A 15,164-nucleotide genomic window follows, 5' to 3' on the forward strand; every position below is an offset into this window, starting at 1 on the left:
CATGATTAGGAACAGTAATCTCACTGTTCTTCCCCCCTCAGAGTTAGGAATAGTAATCCTAACTCTGATGGAAGAACAGCATCGTAGGCACATACATATAATAAAGAGCAGATCTAATAATCCCATACTCTCTCAAATTGCGTCCAGTAACCGAGAGAAAGAGAAAGACTATAGCTAGAACAGTATCCACCTCTTAGGCGTACTTGCACTGGCCATAACCTGCAGTCGAACAAGCAACAATCATAAGCAAAGAAAGAAAGAGCCAAGAAATATCCATGCGAGCTTACTGGGGTCGGTGAGGACGATGAGGCCAGTACCATTGAAGTGGCAGTTCCAGGACTTCCTTCATGGCCACGGAAGCATGGCTAATGAGTCGGTCGGGGAGGAAGCACGCGCAGCGCGACGAGGTTGCAGTCCGCCATGGAGCAGGCATAGTGCAGGTTGTCCGGCCGAACGCTTTGCCACAGACCACGTTTTCTGGGGAGGACGACGACAGAACATGTTCGTCATACCTGCCAATTCACTGCCTCCATGGTGCTGACGATTCACCTGCAAGAACAGCAACGTAGCAAGTTAACAGATGACGTCTGTACACCAAGTGCGAGAACATTGTTTCTTGATATCAAGATCAGTAACAGAGGCGAGGAGGAGGACCATCAGAAGCAGCAAGAGCTTCCGAAGAGGGAGAGCCGCAGTAGCCATGGCAGCACCAAGGAGTGCAATTTGGTTAGTCTTTTGCATCAGATACAAAGGCCTTCTCCCTGAGCAGTGTACCTGTCGCTCGTGCTTTTTCTGCTTCAGAGATGCTCTCAGAGAGAAAGCTCAGAGATTAGATGCCATGGGTAAAGACTTGGGTCCAAGTTTTGAGGGTTGAATTAGGGGGCCATCTTGTTCTCTATCTACATGCAGATAAAGAGTGCATGATGATTAGGTTTTTTTTCTTTTTCACTTTTTTTTTATATACAAATATTATTTTTGACCTTATAAATTTTTGAACGAATTTAGATCTATGAATCGGTTTCATGAGCCAATTATGATCAGTATACCGATTAGGATCAATCAACGAACTTGTTCAAATCAAATACCTAAATGCTCCTCCATCTCTGTCTTTTCGTCCTCCTCGTTCTATCCCTCTAATTATAAAAAAATCTAGTATAATAATTATTAAAATTATATTTTAATAAAATCAATGGACTAATTAGAAATGAGAAGATTTATATATTGATCACCCTCAAACTTCTATCCACATAGATCTTATATATAGAAGCATATTTTTATATTCAAATACACTAAAAAAAAACTTAATCAAGATTTTGAAACATTTTTTATGTATGAATGGTGGACATGAATTAAAGTTTAAATTTATTTGGATTCATATATCCAAAAAAAAAAGATAGTGCTAATGCAGCACTATCAGACACAATATCAAGTGATAAGTTTTTTTATCATAATTTTTTTCCTCTTAATTTTTATGACATTTGATGATGGGTGTGAGTTTTTATAAAACACAAATCCTATTATTTCTTGACTCAAAATCTCTGACACTTCTGATAATAAAAAATAATATATATATATATATATATATATATATATATATATATATATATATATATATATATATATATATATATTAGGACGTTGGAACTTAAAATACTCGGATCCATCCGTCAGGGCAAGCGATCCGTCAAACCGTATTTTAACATCCATAAAATAATTCCAAATAATAAAAAATAGATGCACGTGCCGTGGCACGTTCCATTGGCCAACCGGTTTGTTTGTCACACGCACGCCACCGACTCAGGCGCAGCGGCTCGGTGCACGTAATGGCGTGGGCCCCACCGCCAGAAACCACTGCGGGCTCGAATTGAACCATTTCTCCCTCTGTCCCAGCGCTTCTGTGGACGACGAGCCTTCCACGTGTGCACGTGGGTGAGTCGGAGTCGGCACTTCCTCGTCCCCCAACCCAAGCCAACCCCCGAAAGCACCCCACCCAAATCCGACGAGCCGCAGGAAGACGCGATGGCCAGCGGCAGCGGTGGCGTGGGCCGGGGCGGGGGCGGCCGCGGCCGTGGTCGGGGCGGCGGAGGTCAACTCCCCGGCCTCGGCGCCGGGATCACCCACAGGGAGTGCGAGTCCTGCCGCGCCGCGCCCGGCATCCCCTTCTGCCGCGTCGAGTGGTCCTTCCTCTGCGCCGGCTGCGCCGCCGTCGTCCACGGCCAGAGCTGGATCGTCGCCGTCCCCCCCGGCCCAAACCCTAGCCCCAGTCTTAACCCCGTCGTCCCCAGCCATTACCCTTCGCCTTTTGCTTACCAATACGCCTTCGCTAGCCCTAACCCTAACCCTAGCCCCCCTCCTCCCCCTGCCGCTATCTCCGTTCCTAATCTTAACCCTAACCCTAGCCCCAACGATAATCTCAACCACGTGGTGCAGCTGTCGTCGGACGAGGACGAGCAGTCTGCCGGTGAGGACGGTGACGGTAGCGGCGGCCGAAAACGTCGGCGGTCGTCGGTGGAAGGGGAGAGTGCCCCTGGGCGGGAAGCCAGCATGATGAGGTACAAGGAGAAACGGAAGAGCCGGAACTTTGATAAGACGATCCGATACGAATCCAGGAAGGTGCACGCGGACATGAAACCGAGGGTCGGTGGGAAGTTTGTGAAGACGGCGGATGGTGTCGGGGAAGAAGGGGATGATGGTGCCGGTGGAGAAGGAGGGCACTATAGCGGTGGCGATGAGGCAAGAGCGGAATCGAGTGAAGAGGGTAGGGCCGATGCTGTTGAGGAGTCGACCGATCAAGGTGAACAGATGAGACCGGTGGAGGCTGGCGAGATGGTGGCCACAAGTCCAAGCTTTGAGGTGGAGCAGTTTGATGGAGGAGTGGACTTGGGGCAGATGGATGCCGGTGAAGAAGTGGGACTATTGTGAGTTTCGTTATGAACTCGTGCTTGTTCTGTAGATTTGGGTTGCTTGCTCAAGAAAATATTTTTCCCAGATAGGTAAGCCAGAGCTTTTCTTTGTATCTCTATTCTTGAAATTGGCAATAATTGGTGGTGAAAGCTTTTGGGATCTGTTTGACCTTTCAGATAGTAGGATGAGATTTTGTACATTGTTGTGCTTTTCTCAAGTATGATCTCTTGCAAAGTTTTTTCATTGCATATTGTTGTAGACAGGGTTTGCACTTGGTTTTTGATAAATTGTGGAGTTGATGGATGATATATTAAAGATACATAATGGTGGAATGTGGAAAGCTTACTATCACCAAAAGCCTTGTAGGAGATATTAGTACACCACTAAATTTCTTTGAAGTTAAAGCTGTTCTTGGGATTATTCTACAGTGGCGAGAAGCATTTTGTTCAAGGGTGACAATCTCAACTTAGCTTGATTTTACTATGAACTCTGCAGTTCAAAGCTCATCAAAACCACCAATATGTACTTTCTATTGATCTGATCTGCTTCCTTCCTGCCCCCTTCTCTCTCTTCCTCTGGGATGGGTATTAGACTCTAATGCCAAGACCATGAATCTTGCGTATCATTAGTTGTCTTAGATCAACAAGTACTTTAAATATATCTTGAATTCCAGCTTGAGGTATTCCTCTCTCGTTTTCTTCTTGTCCCTTACCACCCGGAGCAGCAGCCAAGCAGTAGCGCTCATTTCATTGTACAGTTCAATGTGCTATGATATTCTTTTCATTTTCTCTGGTGGCTCTGGTGTTTTTTCATTCATCATGCTTATTGCTACTAGTGATTCTGCAGCTTGACTGTTAGTTTGCATCGAAATCATAAATGCATCTAACAATGAAAATTTAGTAGCGTGTTCTATAATGTAACAATATCCAATCATCTTGGGCCAACACCATGAAAGATTTCAAATGCACGGCTGATTCCTTCCCTTTTTTGGATATATAATTTTTTTGATAAAATATGCAATATGGGAGTATATTTAAAGTCATGAATTGAATAAATTATGTCGCTATTAATTTTCTTATTCATTTTGTTCTTTCGTTTTGTGACTTAATGATTTTAGTTATTATGGCCAAACTGCATTGGAAAATCCAAAGTGGCAAACAGTGAATAGTTTCTTATGTAAGAATCAAGGATTATTATATTGTCATAAATGATATGGTACAAGCGGTACATATTGGTCCGAGTGTGGGCCGATATGTGGACCACCTCCATTTCGGGCAATCCAATTAAAATAATAAAAAATCTGAAAAAGTGGTGGGGTCTTGTCTTCTAAGTCAATGTTAAATAAAGAAAAACAAATTAGGGCTCACGCGTCTCGATGCTGTTGTTGTTGCGTTGCCGCTTTGATGGTGTTGTTGCTTTTTCTCCTCCTCTTCTTTCTTCTTCTTCCTTCTTCTTCTTCCTCCACCACTTCATCTTCTTCCTTCTTCTTTCTTCCTTTGTTCCTATGCCTCTTCCTCTTTTTTCTTTTTTTCTTTCTCACCAAAGCATTGGTACATATCGATGTATCATGTGTCAATACACCGGTATTGATCGGTATGTACTGGTCTAACAGATCGCTAAGACGGGTCCGGTATTTGAAACAGCAAACCTTACTAAGAATTACATAGATGATGAAAGATAGAACCCAATTATAAATAAAGGAAGATTTCATGTTTGCAACCAATTGTAGATTTCATGAAATTAGATAATGTGGTCATATTGAAGTTAAAAAACCAAAAAATGGAACACTAGCTATGCCCGTCCTTTCACAATGTACTGCAAGTATCAGAAAAATGACAAGAAAAGTTCTTGATGTTTTCCACTAACTAATAGTAGGTATGTCTATTTCTTGCAAATTGATGATTGAGAAAGTATAGAAATAGTGATCTTGAAATAATTTCACGATCTTTCTTCTTTTTCAATGTTCCATGTTGAATTTTATTTTTGGCCAATTGTGCAATTAATTTAAGTCATTGTTATCATATGTCTCACCTTGCGTTCTTATCATGTTCTATTGTGGAATTATACATTGTGTTAATAGATAAATAGATATTTCTTGTTTGTAGATGATTATCACCTTCGCTATGTATGGGTAGATGATTTACAAGAATTAGATACTGTCTATGTAACTTAGGATCTTGATTCTTATTGTGAGTAAATACCAAGATCTAATATTTTGACAACATAGTGTATTTTGGTTAATTGTTGGTGCAACATGTGCTAGTATATTGTGCCATATAGGCTGTTGAGCATCTGCAGTTGGTCTGGCTTAGAGCAATGGCCTAACCATCTGGGGAAACAAAGAGGGCAGAGAAAGTGGGGAAAGGTGGAACTATTGTTCAATATTACTCAAAGCATATCCATAGTGATGTTGGTGCAGCATAGGTTGATCAAAGGATGGGTAGATTTAGATGTGATCGAATCACCCCTTGCTCATTTTACCCCTTGCTTTTTTTCTCCCCCTTCAATAAGCAAGCTACTACAATGCACACCTGACCAATTTTTGTCAGATCAACCCTAAATCTTTAATATCCGCTCTGACATGAGAAACTCTTTTTGCCTAGTTATACCAGGTTGGTGTGGTTGGCCATCATTAGCCTTGATGTTCATCATACCTGTGTTGTAATGAATATCACTTTGTTAACTTTTGTCATGTTTGATGCTGGTGTGTAGTGCACTATCGCTCAGGAATGTGAATGAACTGTTGATCAAGTTCAAGAATGTGACAACTGGACTACAATCCTCTGTTCATTTATATCCCACTTGATTAGTCATTCTTTTTACTCATCAGAGTCAAGTTCATTGTTAGGTTCATCATCAAATTTATAATAATATCTTCCAACCTTGGGAATCCAAAAGTTGATTCAGGAGAACTGTTTCTGACATGGTTAGCTCTTGTGCAATCTCGTCTAGCCATGAGATTTGATGCAATTCTTTATAGAAAACCACTTGGAAATCGACAGGCAACCAGTGTGACCAACTGACCATATGGTTTACAAGGCTAAAACTCAAATAAACTTACATTGGTATTAATGTTAATATTTGTTGTATCATAGGAATCAAATCAGGATCATTTTTTTTTCTAGTTTGTTTTTGGATAGTTGACATGATGCTCATTGTGTTGGCATGGATTCTCTGATATGAGCTTGATGTAGCTAGCTTATATCTGTGCTACCATCAGCGACTGTTTGACCTCTATTAGGGGTTGTTCAACTCCCAATAGCAGCCAGCCTGACTTAAGGTTCATGGGATGAGGCATGAGGCTGATGACAAAGGCCAAATTTATGTTGAAAAATGTGAGATAATTGGATTTTGTAATGGATGAAACACTTCAATTTAGGCCTCAAAAGGCACTCAACCAAGGGGGTTGAAGGCGTAGTGGACCTTGTGGAGTCTAGCGCTAATTTGGCTCAGATTGGTTTGTGTTGTGTGCGTGCGCACGTAGGGGTGCCTAGATGTGCATGTGCATGGGTGTGTGTGCAGGTGCATGTGTGTGTGCTTTAGTCAGTTGGGATGACAGAACATGCGCAGTTGGTTCTTTAGGCAGGCTGTAAATTGGGTTGAATGGAATTGCCACACGCATGGAGTTTTAGACAGCTTGGACAAAGGTACACGTGCACTTTCTGAGTGTAGGCAGGCTGTAAATTGGGTTGAATAGAATTGCCGCTACTGTTGTTGGATTTCACTGAATGAACAAGAATGATGCTGCTTTCTGGACATTATAGCCACTTGCAGTATACTGATTCAAATTAGTATACAAACTACTTGGATGGAACATATGCATTATAGTAACCTCCTCATGGTCACACCTTGTCCCTAAAGTGATAGCCTCCAATACCATCAGAATAAATTCTATTGCAACTCCCTGGTGCCCTCATCTCATGGGCCATTACTTGATATAAGAAGTACCTTGGTAGGTTTTGCAGTTGTCTTACCATATTTTGTGCCAGGATATACTTGAAATGAGTCACAAGTCCTCCAATTGCCTTCATGACCTGATTTTAGTGTGTTGTAAAAATACACCAAAATTTGATCCTGGAGCAGGGAGGCTTTCTGACGACTATTCCACCTCTGTAATAGATAAAGGAAGTTGATTAGTGTAATATGTCAACAAGTAGGCATGTACATGCATATTTTAGTGTGTAATGTGCCTCACTCTTTTCCATACTGTGATCACAAATCTATGTGATGTACATGCATTTTCAGTCTCAATCTAGCTTATATATGCAAGAATTCAGCCTATATCTATGCCTATTGTGGCCTGATCTGCATGGATTTAGCCAACATCTATGTGGATCTAGCCTAGGTCGGTATTCATCTTGGCCATGTTAGTATGGGTCTAGCCAAAATTTAGGTGAATGAAGTCTGGATATGCACCAATCTTAGTCAGAACTGATCTAGCCTAGATTTGTGCTGACCTTGGTTGGCTCCAATCTAACCTACACTGACCTTGGTCAAATCCATGCATATTAGCCTAGATTTCTTGGATTTAGGTCAGATCTGTTTGGATCTAGAATAAACATATGCATTTTAGCATAGATGTAGAGAAATGATGCATAGATCTAGGTTAATAACCATTACTCGAGGCATAACATCATGAGCAAAAGCATGAATAGGCATAAAAACGAGGCATCAGTCAAGGCATTTAAAAGTAAAACTAAGCAAAAAATAGTTCCCTGTTTTATCTTCAAATTTACCTTGCTTCGGAGAAAATGATCTAGATTTTTTTTTTTAGGTTGAAGCTTGGTTTGAGTAAGAAGAAAATGAAGAGTGAGAGTCCAGAGTGAAGAAAAGAATCTAAGAGGCTGATCGATGTTACCTTTAATGCTATCATTTTTTATCTTTAATTCATTTGATGCAATGTTTTGTTGTTCATGTAATTTGTTTGCTGGGTTGTGTAACATATCCAAATACGTTGCTATCATTTTTCTTTCTGATGTCTTTGTTTAGATACATAGTGGTTTAGATACATAGTGGAGCAGAGAGCAGGTAACTTTGGGAGCTGATTTGGAGAAACTTCTTGGGTTAAATGATAATACGTTTTGAGGAAGCAGTTCCTATTGTCTTTTGGGCCTGGTAAGGCATGTTTCTTGCCAGCATATTAGGTTAGCATACCCTTGATGGCTCTTTTTTAACCAAAAAGTTAATGACTAAATGATAGAAAGGAAGCTGAAGCTTGATGTAGATAGCGGGATTTGGAGGTCTGTGGAATAAAATGATAGCTGCTATTTTAGGAGAACTTTAATTAAAGTTGACATTTTTAATCTGTAAAACATGGGAAGCCTTCTTAAGCAACGGCTACTTAATTAAGGTCTGATATGGTTAGGAACAAATGGGCTCTGTTGGTAAGAAAAATAGCTTAGGTTCAAGAGAACACTAAGGTAGGTTAGCCAGGTTTGCACCCTTGGTGAGTATTGACCATCCAATTTGAAGCAATGGCTGGTCAAGGATTATCATACCTCTTGTGGTTGTTTACTAAAGTTAAAATATCACCTTGCCCCATTTAACTTGTTAGCTTTAGGGTTCCATGACCAGCGAGTAGATCACCCAGCATAACTATCAACATTTTTTATATACTAGATGATGTTTAGCAACCAATCACATCTAAATTGACTGTTATTCTCTCTGATTGAAGAATTTTTTATGTTTAGATTATTTTTATTGTATCTTAACTCATGTTTGGATCATGTGTATGTGTATTTATATGCTTCAGCTATTGATCAAGTTTAATGTATTTTGGTAACTAGAATTATTAGGATCTAATAAGAGAGGACTTTTTTTTGGCTTACATCAGAAATGTTTTTGGAGGCTTACGTTTAGTTTGAGATCATATATTGGACAGTAGTTTCTAGGTTTGGTAGACCTTCTAGTTGGTCCAAAATTAATGATCGAACCTATCAGCTGCCATAATGCCCCCATTTCATGGTCAACACCATGATATACTTCTTCAGTTTGTGAGCTTAAGGTCTTTAAGCTACCATCTGGGATTTCAAATGTGTCAGTAGCCAAGACTTGTTTGGTTGCTGGTTGGAATATTCTGGATGTATTTCCTATGTGCCAATTTTAGTGAAAACTGAAATTGTGGCAGGCATGTTTTGGGAGCTTTATTTTCAGGTTATATAATCTTCCAGTTTTTCTAAACTGGCAAAATTGCTCCTTTTGAAATGTAGGTGTTCACCCTTCCCTGATCTTGCTTTCACAGGAGCCTCATGCAATGGGTATTTACTATTTCCTTTTAGCATGATTAGATGGGTAAACAAAAGCAAATGAAGTATATACAGCATGATGTCCAAACTTCACATTGAGTTTTTCTTTATTTTATTAATTAAACAGAACACTCATGTTATTTATGCTCAACTCTGACTGTGGCATTTCATATTGAGTTCTAGAACTCAAGTTTTGCAACATTATAGCCTTTACTGCACTTGGATGTTTAAAAGTTTGATATTTGTTGTAGGTTGTTTAAGCTTAAAAGTAAACGAAGTACTGTAAATTATTTAGGAATTCTTGTGACATGATAAACTAGTGATTTTCCTTAGAAGAAGAAAAAGAAAGAAAACAGAAGAAACAAGTGATGATATATATGGTTCCAAACATTGTTCTTGCTGCTTCTACAAATATATTTCTCTGTTCATTTTGGTTGCAGTGTTTTGTTGGTCATTATGATTGCTTTTGCTGCCTTGTTTGACACTCTACTAAGTCCATCAAATATTTGGTACTGAGCATCACTTGGACATCGAAAGTTCCTTCCTTTATTTTCTTTGTTCCCTTTAGATGCATTGTGGAGCAGACAGCAGGTAGCTCTTGGGGGTAATATCTGATTTGAAGAAACTTGGTTTTTTTTTTCTTTATTGTTGAGGAAACAGCTGAAGTTTGATTTAAATTATTTGTCTGGAGATGGTTATGGAATTAGTTGATTGCTATTATTTTACTAGAATTTTTAATCAAAGTCCACCTTTTTGGGAAGCTATCCTATCAGAGACTGCCTGGTTTAGTATAAGTATTGAATTCAGATGGGATTTTGGGACAGAGAGTCTTGAGCTGGTCAAGCTTGATGCTAATGTTTCTCTCCAACTCTATACAACTGCTTTATAGACTACAGAGTTGTCTCTTTTTCCACCTTCATATTTTGACAAGATCTCCTGAAGGATGACTTCTTCAGGAAGGGAAAGCTGCTAAGAGGAATGATTCCACCCACCGTGGGGAAACCTGAAGTGGCAAGCAAAACCAGCAAGTCTTGTGGGTCGATAGACTGCTGATAGATTTGGGGCCATGTGACCGCCATCACAGCCTGTGCCACAAAATGCTTCATGCTCATCTGATCCAAAATGCTTGCCTTGAATTGTCTGGTATGTCATGTCTTACTACATTCTAACCTCGAGATCTTATATATACCTAATTGTATTGTACAAAAATTAAGATAAAAAAAATAAAATTAAGTTGCTATTCTAAAATATTTTTTTTTAAATAAGTTAATTGCATATTATCCTTAGCATCTCGGTTTTTATATTTTTAAAAATTATATTAAGATTTTTTATAATTAATGAAATATTTAACATCGTTTTTTTTTTGTCAACTGCTAATAAAAATATCATAGGATTTATTATGGAGCATGTGTTAGTATAGTATTTTCATCAAATATTTTATTTTTGTAAGTAAAGAGATCCCAATATAATTTTTTAAAATATAAATATTAAAAATAATTAATTATAAAATATATATATATATATATATATATATATATATATATAAAATTAAATCTAAGGGGAACTAACAAAATTATTTGATAACCCTACCCTCTCTAATTCCTAACACATGTTCACCCTCATTTTTAGAAATGATATGTTTCTCTAGAACAGCTCTCACCTCAGCTATGCTGCAATGGTCGTTATTGTTTGTCCTTATCCAATCAGACCAAATTCCTGTAGCCAAATCGTACGCACCCCCACAGTGATCACGTCATCCCAAGATCTGTACCTAAAAGTGATTGATGGATGGGGGTGTAGTTGTTGCATCAGCTGGTGACATGCAAGTTTCCTCTGTAATCCAGTTTGGTGGCTGATCCAAGTCAGCGCTCCATCGGTCACTCTCTCTCCTCCGCCAGAACGATCGAGGAGGTGGGCTGCAATCTCTCAGCGAGGCTCGCCCGATGGACACAGCCATGAGATGGGCACCCACCACCATTTGGTGATGAGATTCGAGCTCATTGGCACTTTTGGTGCATGCATGCTTGGAAGAAGAAGATGTTGCGGCAGAGAACAGCTCAGCAGCTCATCCTCGGTCACATTCTCTCCACTTGGAATGTTCTCCGCTCCCCATACTGCCCATGGATTGATACCATATGGTTTTTAAATCTCTCCCCTCTTTATCTTGTTTTTGTCGTTAATCATTGTCATTCTTTGCTAATACATGGAAGGTTGTGCTTCAAACATCATAAGAAGTATATCATCAATTAATTTTCATTGATCAAGTGATGCCAAAAATAAAAAGAGAAAATGGAGATCACCTTATATTATCTGCTCATGTAAAGGGTGACTACCTCATAAAGTGTAAAAGTGACAAAAGTGCAAAGATTATCTCAAAAACTATAAAAAAATTTGTCATTGGAAGAGGCATAAGATAAAATGTACTCGGGATGCATGAATCAGGAAAACTTAATCTATATAAAAGGAAATCCATCATAAATGGAGGCATAAGATAAAATATGTCCAAGGCGTATTAGTCAGAAAAAACCAACTCACATAATAAGAAACTCACCAGGGTGAGAGGCTTAAGATAGAATGTGCCCAAGATATGTAGTCGAGAAAATCTAACTTGCGTAATAAGAAACCTGCCACAATAGGTAGCACAAGACAAAACATGCTCAAGGTACATGAATTAAGAAAACTTGATGTACATGAATTGAGAAAACTTGACCTGTATAAGAAGAAACTCGTCACGCTAAGAGGCACAAGATAAAATATGCTCGAGACATGTGAGTTGCGTAAACACAACCAATGTAATGAGAAACTACCATGGCTAAAGGCACAAAATAAAAAATGCTCGAATCGAACAAGTTGATAAAACATGACCCTAGTAAGAAGAAACTTACCACAGCGGGAGGCACAAGGTGAGATGTGTTCAAGGTATATGAGTTAGGAAAACCTGGTCCGCATAAGAGTAAGTTCACCATGACAGAAGACACAAGGGAATAAATATCTGAAGTAGGGAGGTGGAGCATCGACCCCTCCTTTACTCGAGGTGAGTAGGTCACTGCCTAATATAGTCTATCATCTTGGAGCCCCATAAATTGAAGAGGGGGAGAGAGAGATACAAACACCTCAGGCAGAAAAATAGAGCTTCCGCATAATAACAAAAGAGATATGAACCCTTCGCCTTCGCTGAGGTGGGGAGGTCAATGTGCCTAACCCTCGCCTTCGCTTGAGGTGTTGAGGTCGGGAAGCTCGACCCCCTCCTTTGCCCGAGGCATGGAGGTCCGACCCCCACTTTTGCACGAAGCATCGAAGTTGGGAAGCTCGACCCGCACCTCCATTGGAGGTGATGAGGTCAGGAAGTCCATCCCCTGCCTCTGTCCAAGGCGATGAGGTCATAAAATCTAATCAGATCGGGAAGAAATGGGAAGGTTGGGGAACCAACCCTGTCTAACCCAAGTGCATTCATCGACGATACGAGTGATAGGTCGATGATAGATCACCACTAGCAACGCGTGAGCATGATGAGGTAGACATGTAGGATGAACTAGATATGCCATTTGATCAATAATGGATCAAAGAGGTATAAGCTTGGCGTGTCAAATGAACCAAATGCCGCACTTTGGACCCTTTTCGCAATAGCCCCAAATCATACATTGGAAAGAGGACAAATGATAAGGAGTATACCATCAGTCAATCTTTATCCAACACGTGACCATGTGGGTAAGATGAAAGGAGAAGATGAAAGTCATCTTCCATCAGTTTGCCCATGTGGGCAAATGTCCAAGGCAAATGATTATGGTTACTCGTGTTAGGATCGAGAGCACTAAGAGGGGGGGGGGGGTGAATTAGTGCAGCGGAAATCTTACAGCGATTTTAAAAGCTAAAGGCTGCGTTCGTCCGATAAAAAACGATTTCGATATAAAAGTAGAATCACAGTGCAGTTTGCATCTAAGCGCAGTTTGCGTCTAAGCGCAGTTTGCGTCTAAACTCAGTTTTACGTTCAAACGCAGTTTTACGTCTAAACGCAGTTTTACGTCTAAACGCAGTTTTGCGTCTAAACGCAGTTTTACGTCTATACGCAGTTTTACGTCTAAACGTAGTTTTACGTCTAAACGCAGTTTTGCGTCTAAACGCAGTTTTACGTCTAAACGTAATTTTACGTCTAAATGTAGTTTTGCGTCTAAAAGTAGTTTTGAACCTTGAAAAGCGTTTTACGTAGAAAGCAATTTGCAATTATAAATGGAATCCGAATGTAAGCGTAAACTGCAGTGTGAAGATCGTACGAAAACACGATTTACGTTTGAATGCAGATTCTGAAAGATCAGAGCTTAGAAACTCGTTCGTAAAGGCGCAGAGGGCAGTAGCAATGTAGGAGGTTTGCAGTAATGATAAAGTGCTCAAGGTAAAAGCAAACCAGAGATTTAGAGTGGTTCAGTCAGTCTTGACCTACTCCACTTTTGGCTTCCTCCTCCGACGAGGTCACCGACGTCAACTAGCTGCCTTCCTTCAATGGGCGAAGGCTAACTGCCCTTTTACAGTTTCTCTCCTTTTGACAGGCTCAGGAGACAACCTTTACAGATCCTTTCTCTCCTCTCTTTACAACTCAAGACTTGAAGAACAGAAGGAGGAGAACTTTAGGACTTTACACAAATTTGAGCTCTTTGAATCACTGAAAAGATCAAGAATTCGGTGTGGATCTGTGTCTTTTCAGTGCTGAATGGGTGGGGTATTTATAGGCCCCAACCCAGTTCAAATTTGGAGCTCAAAACGATCAAATCGATCAAATCCCAGAATTCTGGGATCAGGCGGTTGCACCTCTTGACTGGAGAGGTGGCACCGCCTGGCAGAGCTCGACGACTGAGCTCAGGTGATTGCACCTCTCTGCTAGAGCTCGAAGACTGAACTCGATGGTTGCACCTCCTGGCAGAGCTCGAAGACTGAGCTCGGTGGTTGCACCGCCTAGCAGAGCTCGAAGTCTGAGCTCGGTGGTTGCATCACCCAGTCTAGCTCGAAGACTGAGCTCTGGGCGGTTGCACCTCTTGGCTGGGGCGGTTGCACCGCCCAGCCTCGCAGCCCTGGCGGTTGCACCTCCTGGCTGGGGCGGTTGCACCGCCTGGTGCAATCAGGGTCCGAATGGTTCGCTCCATTCGGCCCAATTTGAATCTTTTCAGGGGCCCAATTGCCCCAAGATTAAACTAATGGGATCACCTCCCATTTTCAAGCTTAATCATCGTGCTAACTACGATTAACTCTAAGACAACTTCTGCAGCTTTGCTCCGATGCGTCAATCGCTTCTTCCGGCGAGTTTCCGGCGAACTTCCGTCGATCATCCGATAAACCCTCGGTGATCCTTCTGCGGACATCCGGCATACTCCTGGACTTTGCGACGATCCACTTGGCGAGTTCCGACGAGCTTCGCTTGGCAAGCTTCTGGACTTCTCGGATCTGTTCTCGCTGAACCTCCGACGACCCTCCGAACTTCCGTCGAACTCTCGAACTCCCAACGTGATCATGATCTTGACTCCGGCGCAACACCTGCTGCTTGTCTTACTCTCATCGTAGTTAATCCTGCACAACAAATCAAAACTTCGATCGAGACAATTAATCCTAAGCAATTAACCAAGTTGTCCGACATGTCATTGGTCCCTCGACGCTTCGTCCGATTCTTCGGCGCATCGTCCTCTTCTGCGGCCTATTGCCCAATCGGCCAGTTGACTCTGCAACTCCGATATCCTTGGCACAATACCCGCTCTTCTTGGCCCGATGCCCGAGTCCACGGCCCGAAGCCTTCTGTCGATACGTCGACCGATCCACCGGCCCGACGTCCAATCTTCTGACATGTTCCTTCGGCACAACATGATTTTCCTGCTTTAATTGTCTCATCCTGATCGAAGCATCCTGCGTCACTCAAAACGCAGATTAAATCATAAACATATATCAAGTGGTTTCATCATCAAAATACGAGATTCAACAATCTCCCCCTTTTTGATGATGACAACCACTTGATGACGGAGTTAAACTTAACTC

The 15,164-nt window shown here is 41.1% G+C and overlaps 1 protein-coding gene across 3 annotated transcripts; it reads left to right on the top strand.

Moving 5' to 3' along the window:
* The first annotated feature begins 1,929 nt into the window (after positions 1 to 1,929).
* On the top strand, positions 1,930 to 10,285 carry LOC103985085 (uncharacterized). Of its 3 annotated transcripts, none has more exons than XM_065150446.1 (2): positions 1,930 to 2,993; positions 10,092 to 10,285. In XM_065150446.1, the coding sequence occupies exon 1, from the start codon at positions 2,020 to 2,022 to the stop codon at positions 2,920 to 2,922; it is 903 nt and encodes a 300-aa protein (XP_065006518.1). In that variant the 5' UTR covers positions 1,930 to 2,019; the 3' UTR covers positions 2,923 to 2,993; positions 10,092 to 10,285. The 3 variants fall into 3 exon arrangements, with proteins under 3 accessions (XP_065006518.1, XP_065006517.1, XP_009400973.2); XM_065150445.1 differs by having other exon boundaries at positions 10,106 to 10,285; XM_009402698.3 differs by lacking the exon at positions 10,092 to 10,285 and adding an exon at positions 7,679 to 7,867.
* Positions 10,286 to 15,164: the final 4,879 nt, after the last annotated feature.

Source organism: Musa acuminata, chromosome BXJ3-5 (genome assembly GCF_036884655.1).
Source record: "Musa acuminata AAA Group cultivar baxijiao chromosome BXJ3-5, Cavendish_Baxijiao_AAA, whole genome shotgun sequence".
Classification (NCBI taxonomy): Eukaryota; Viridiplantae; Streptophyta; class Magnoliopsida; order Zingiberales; family Musaceae; genus Musa; species Musa acuminata.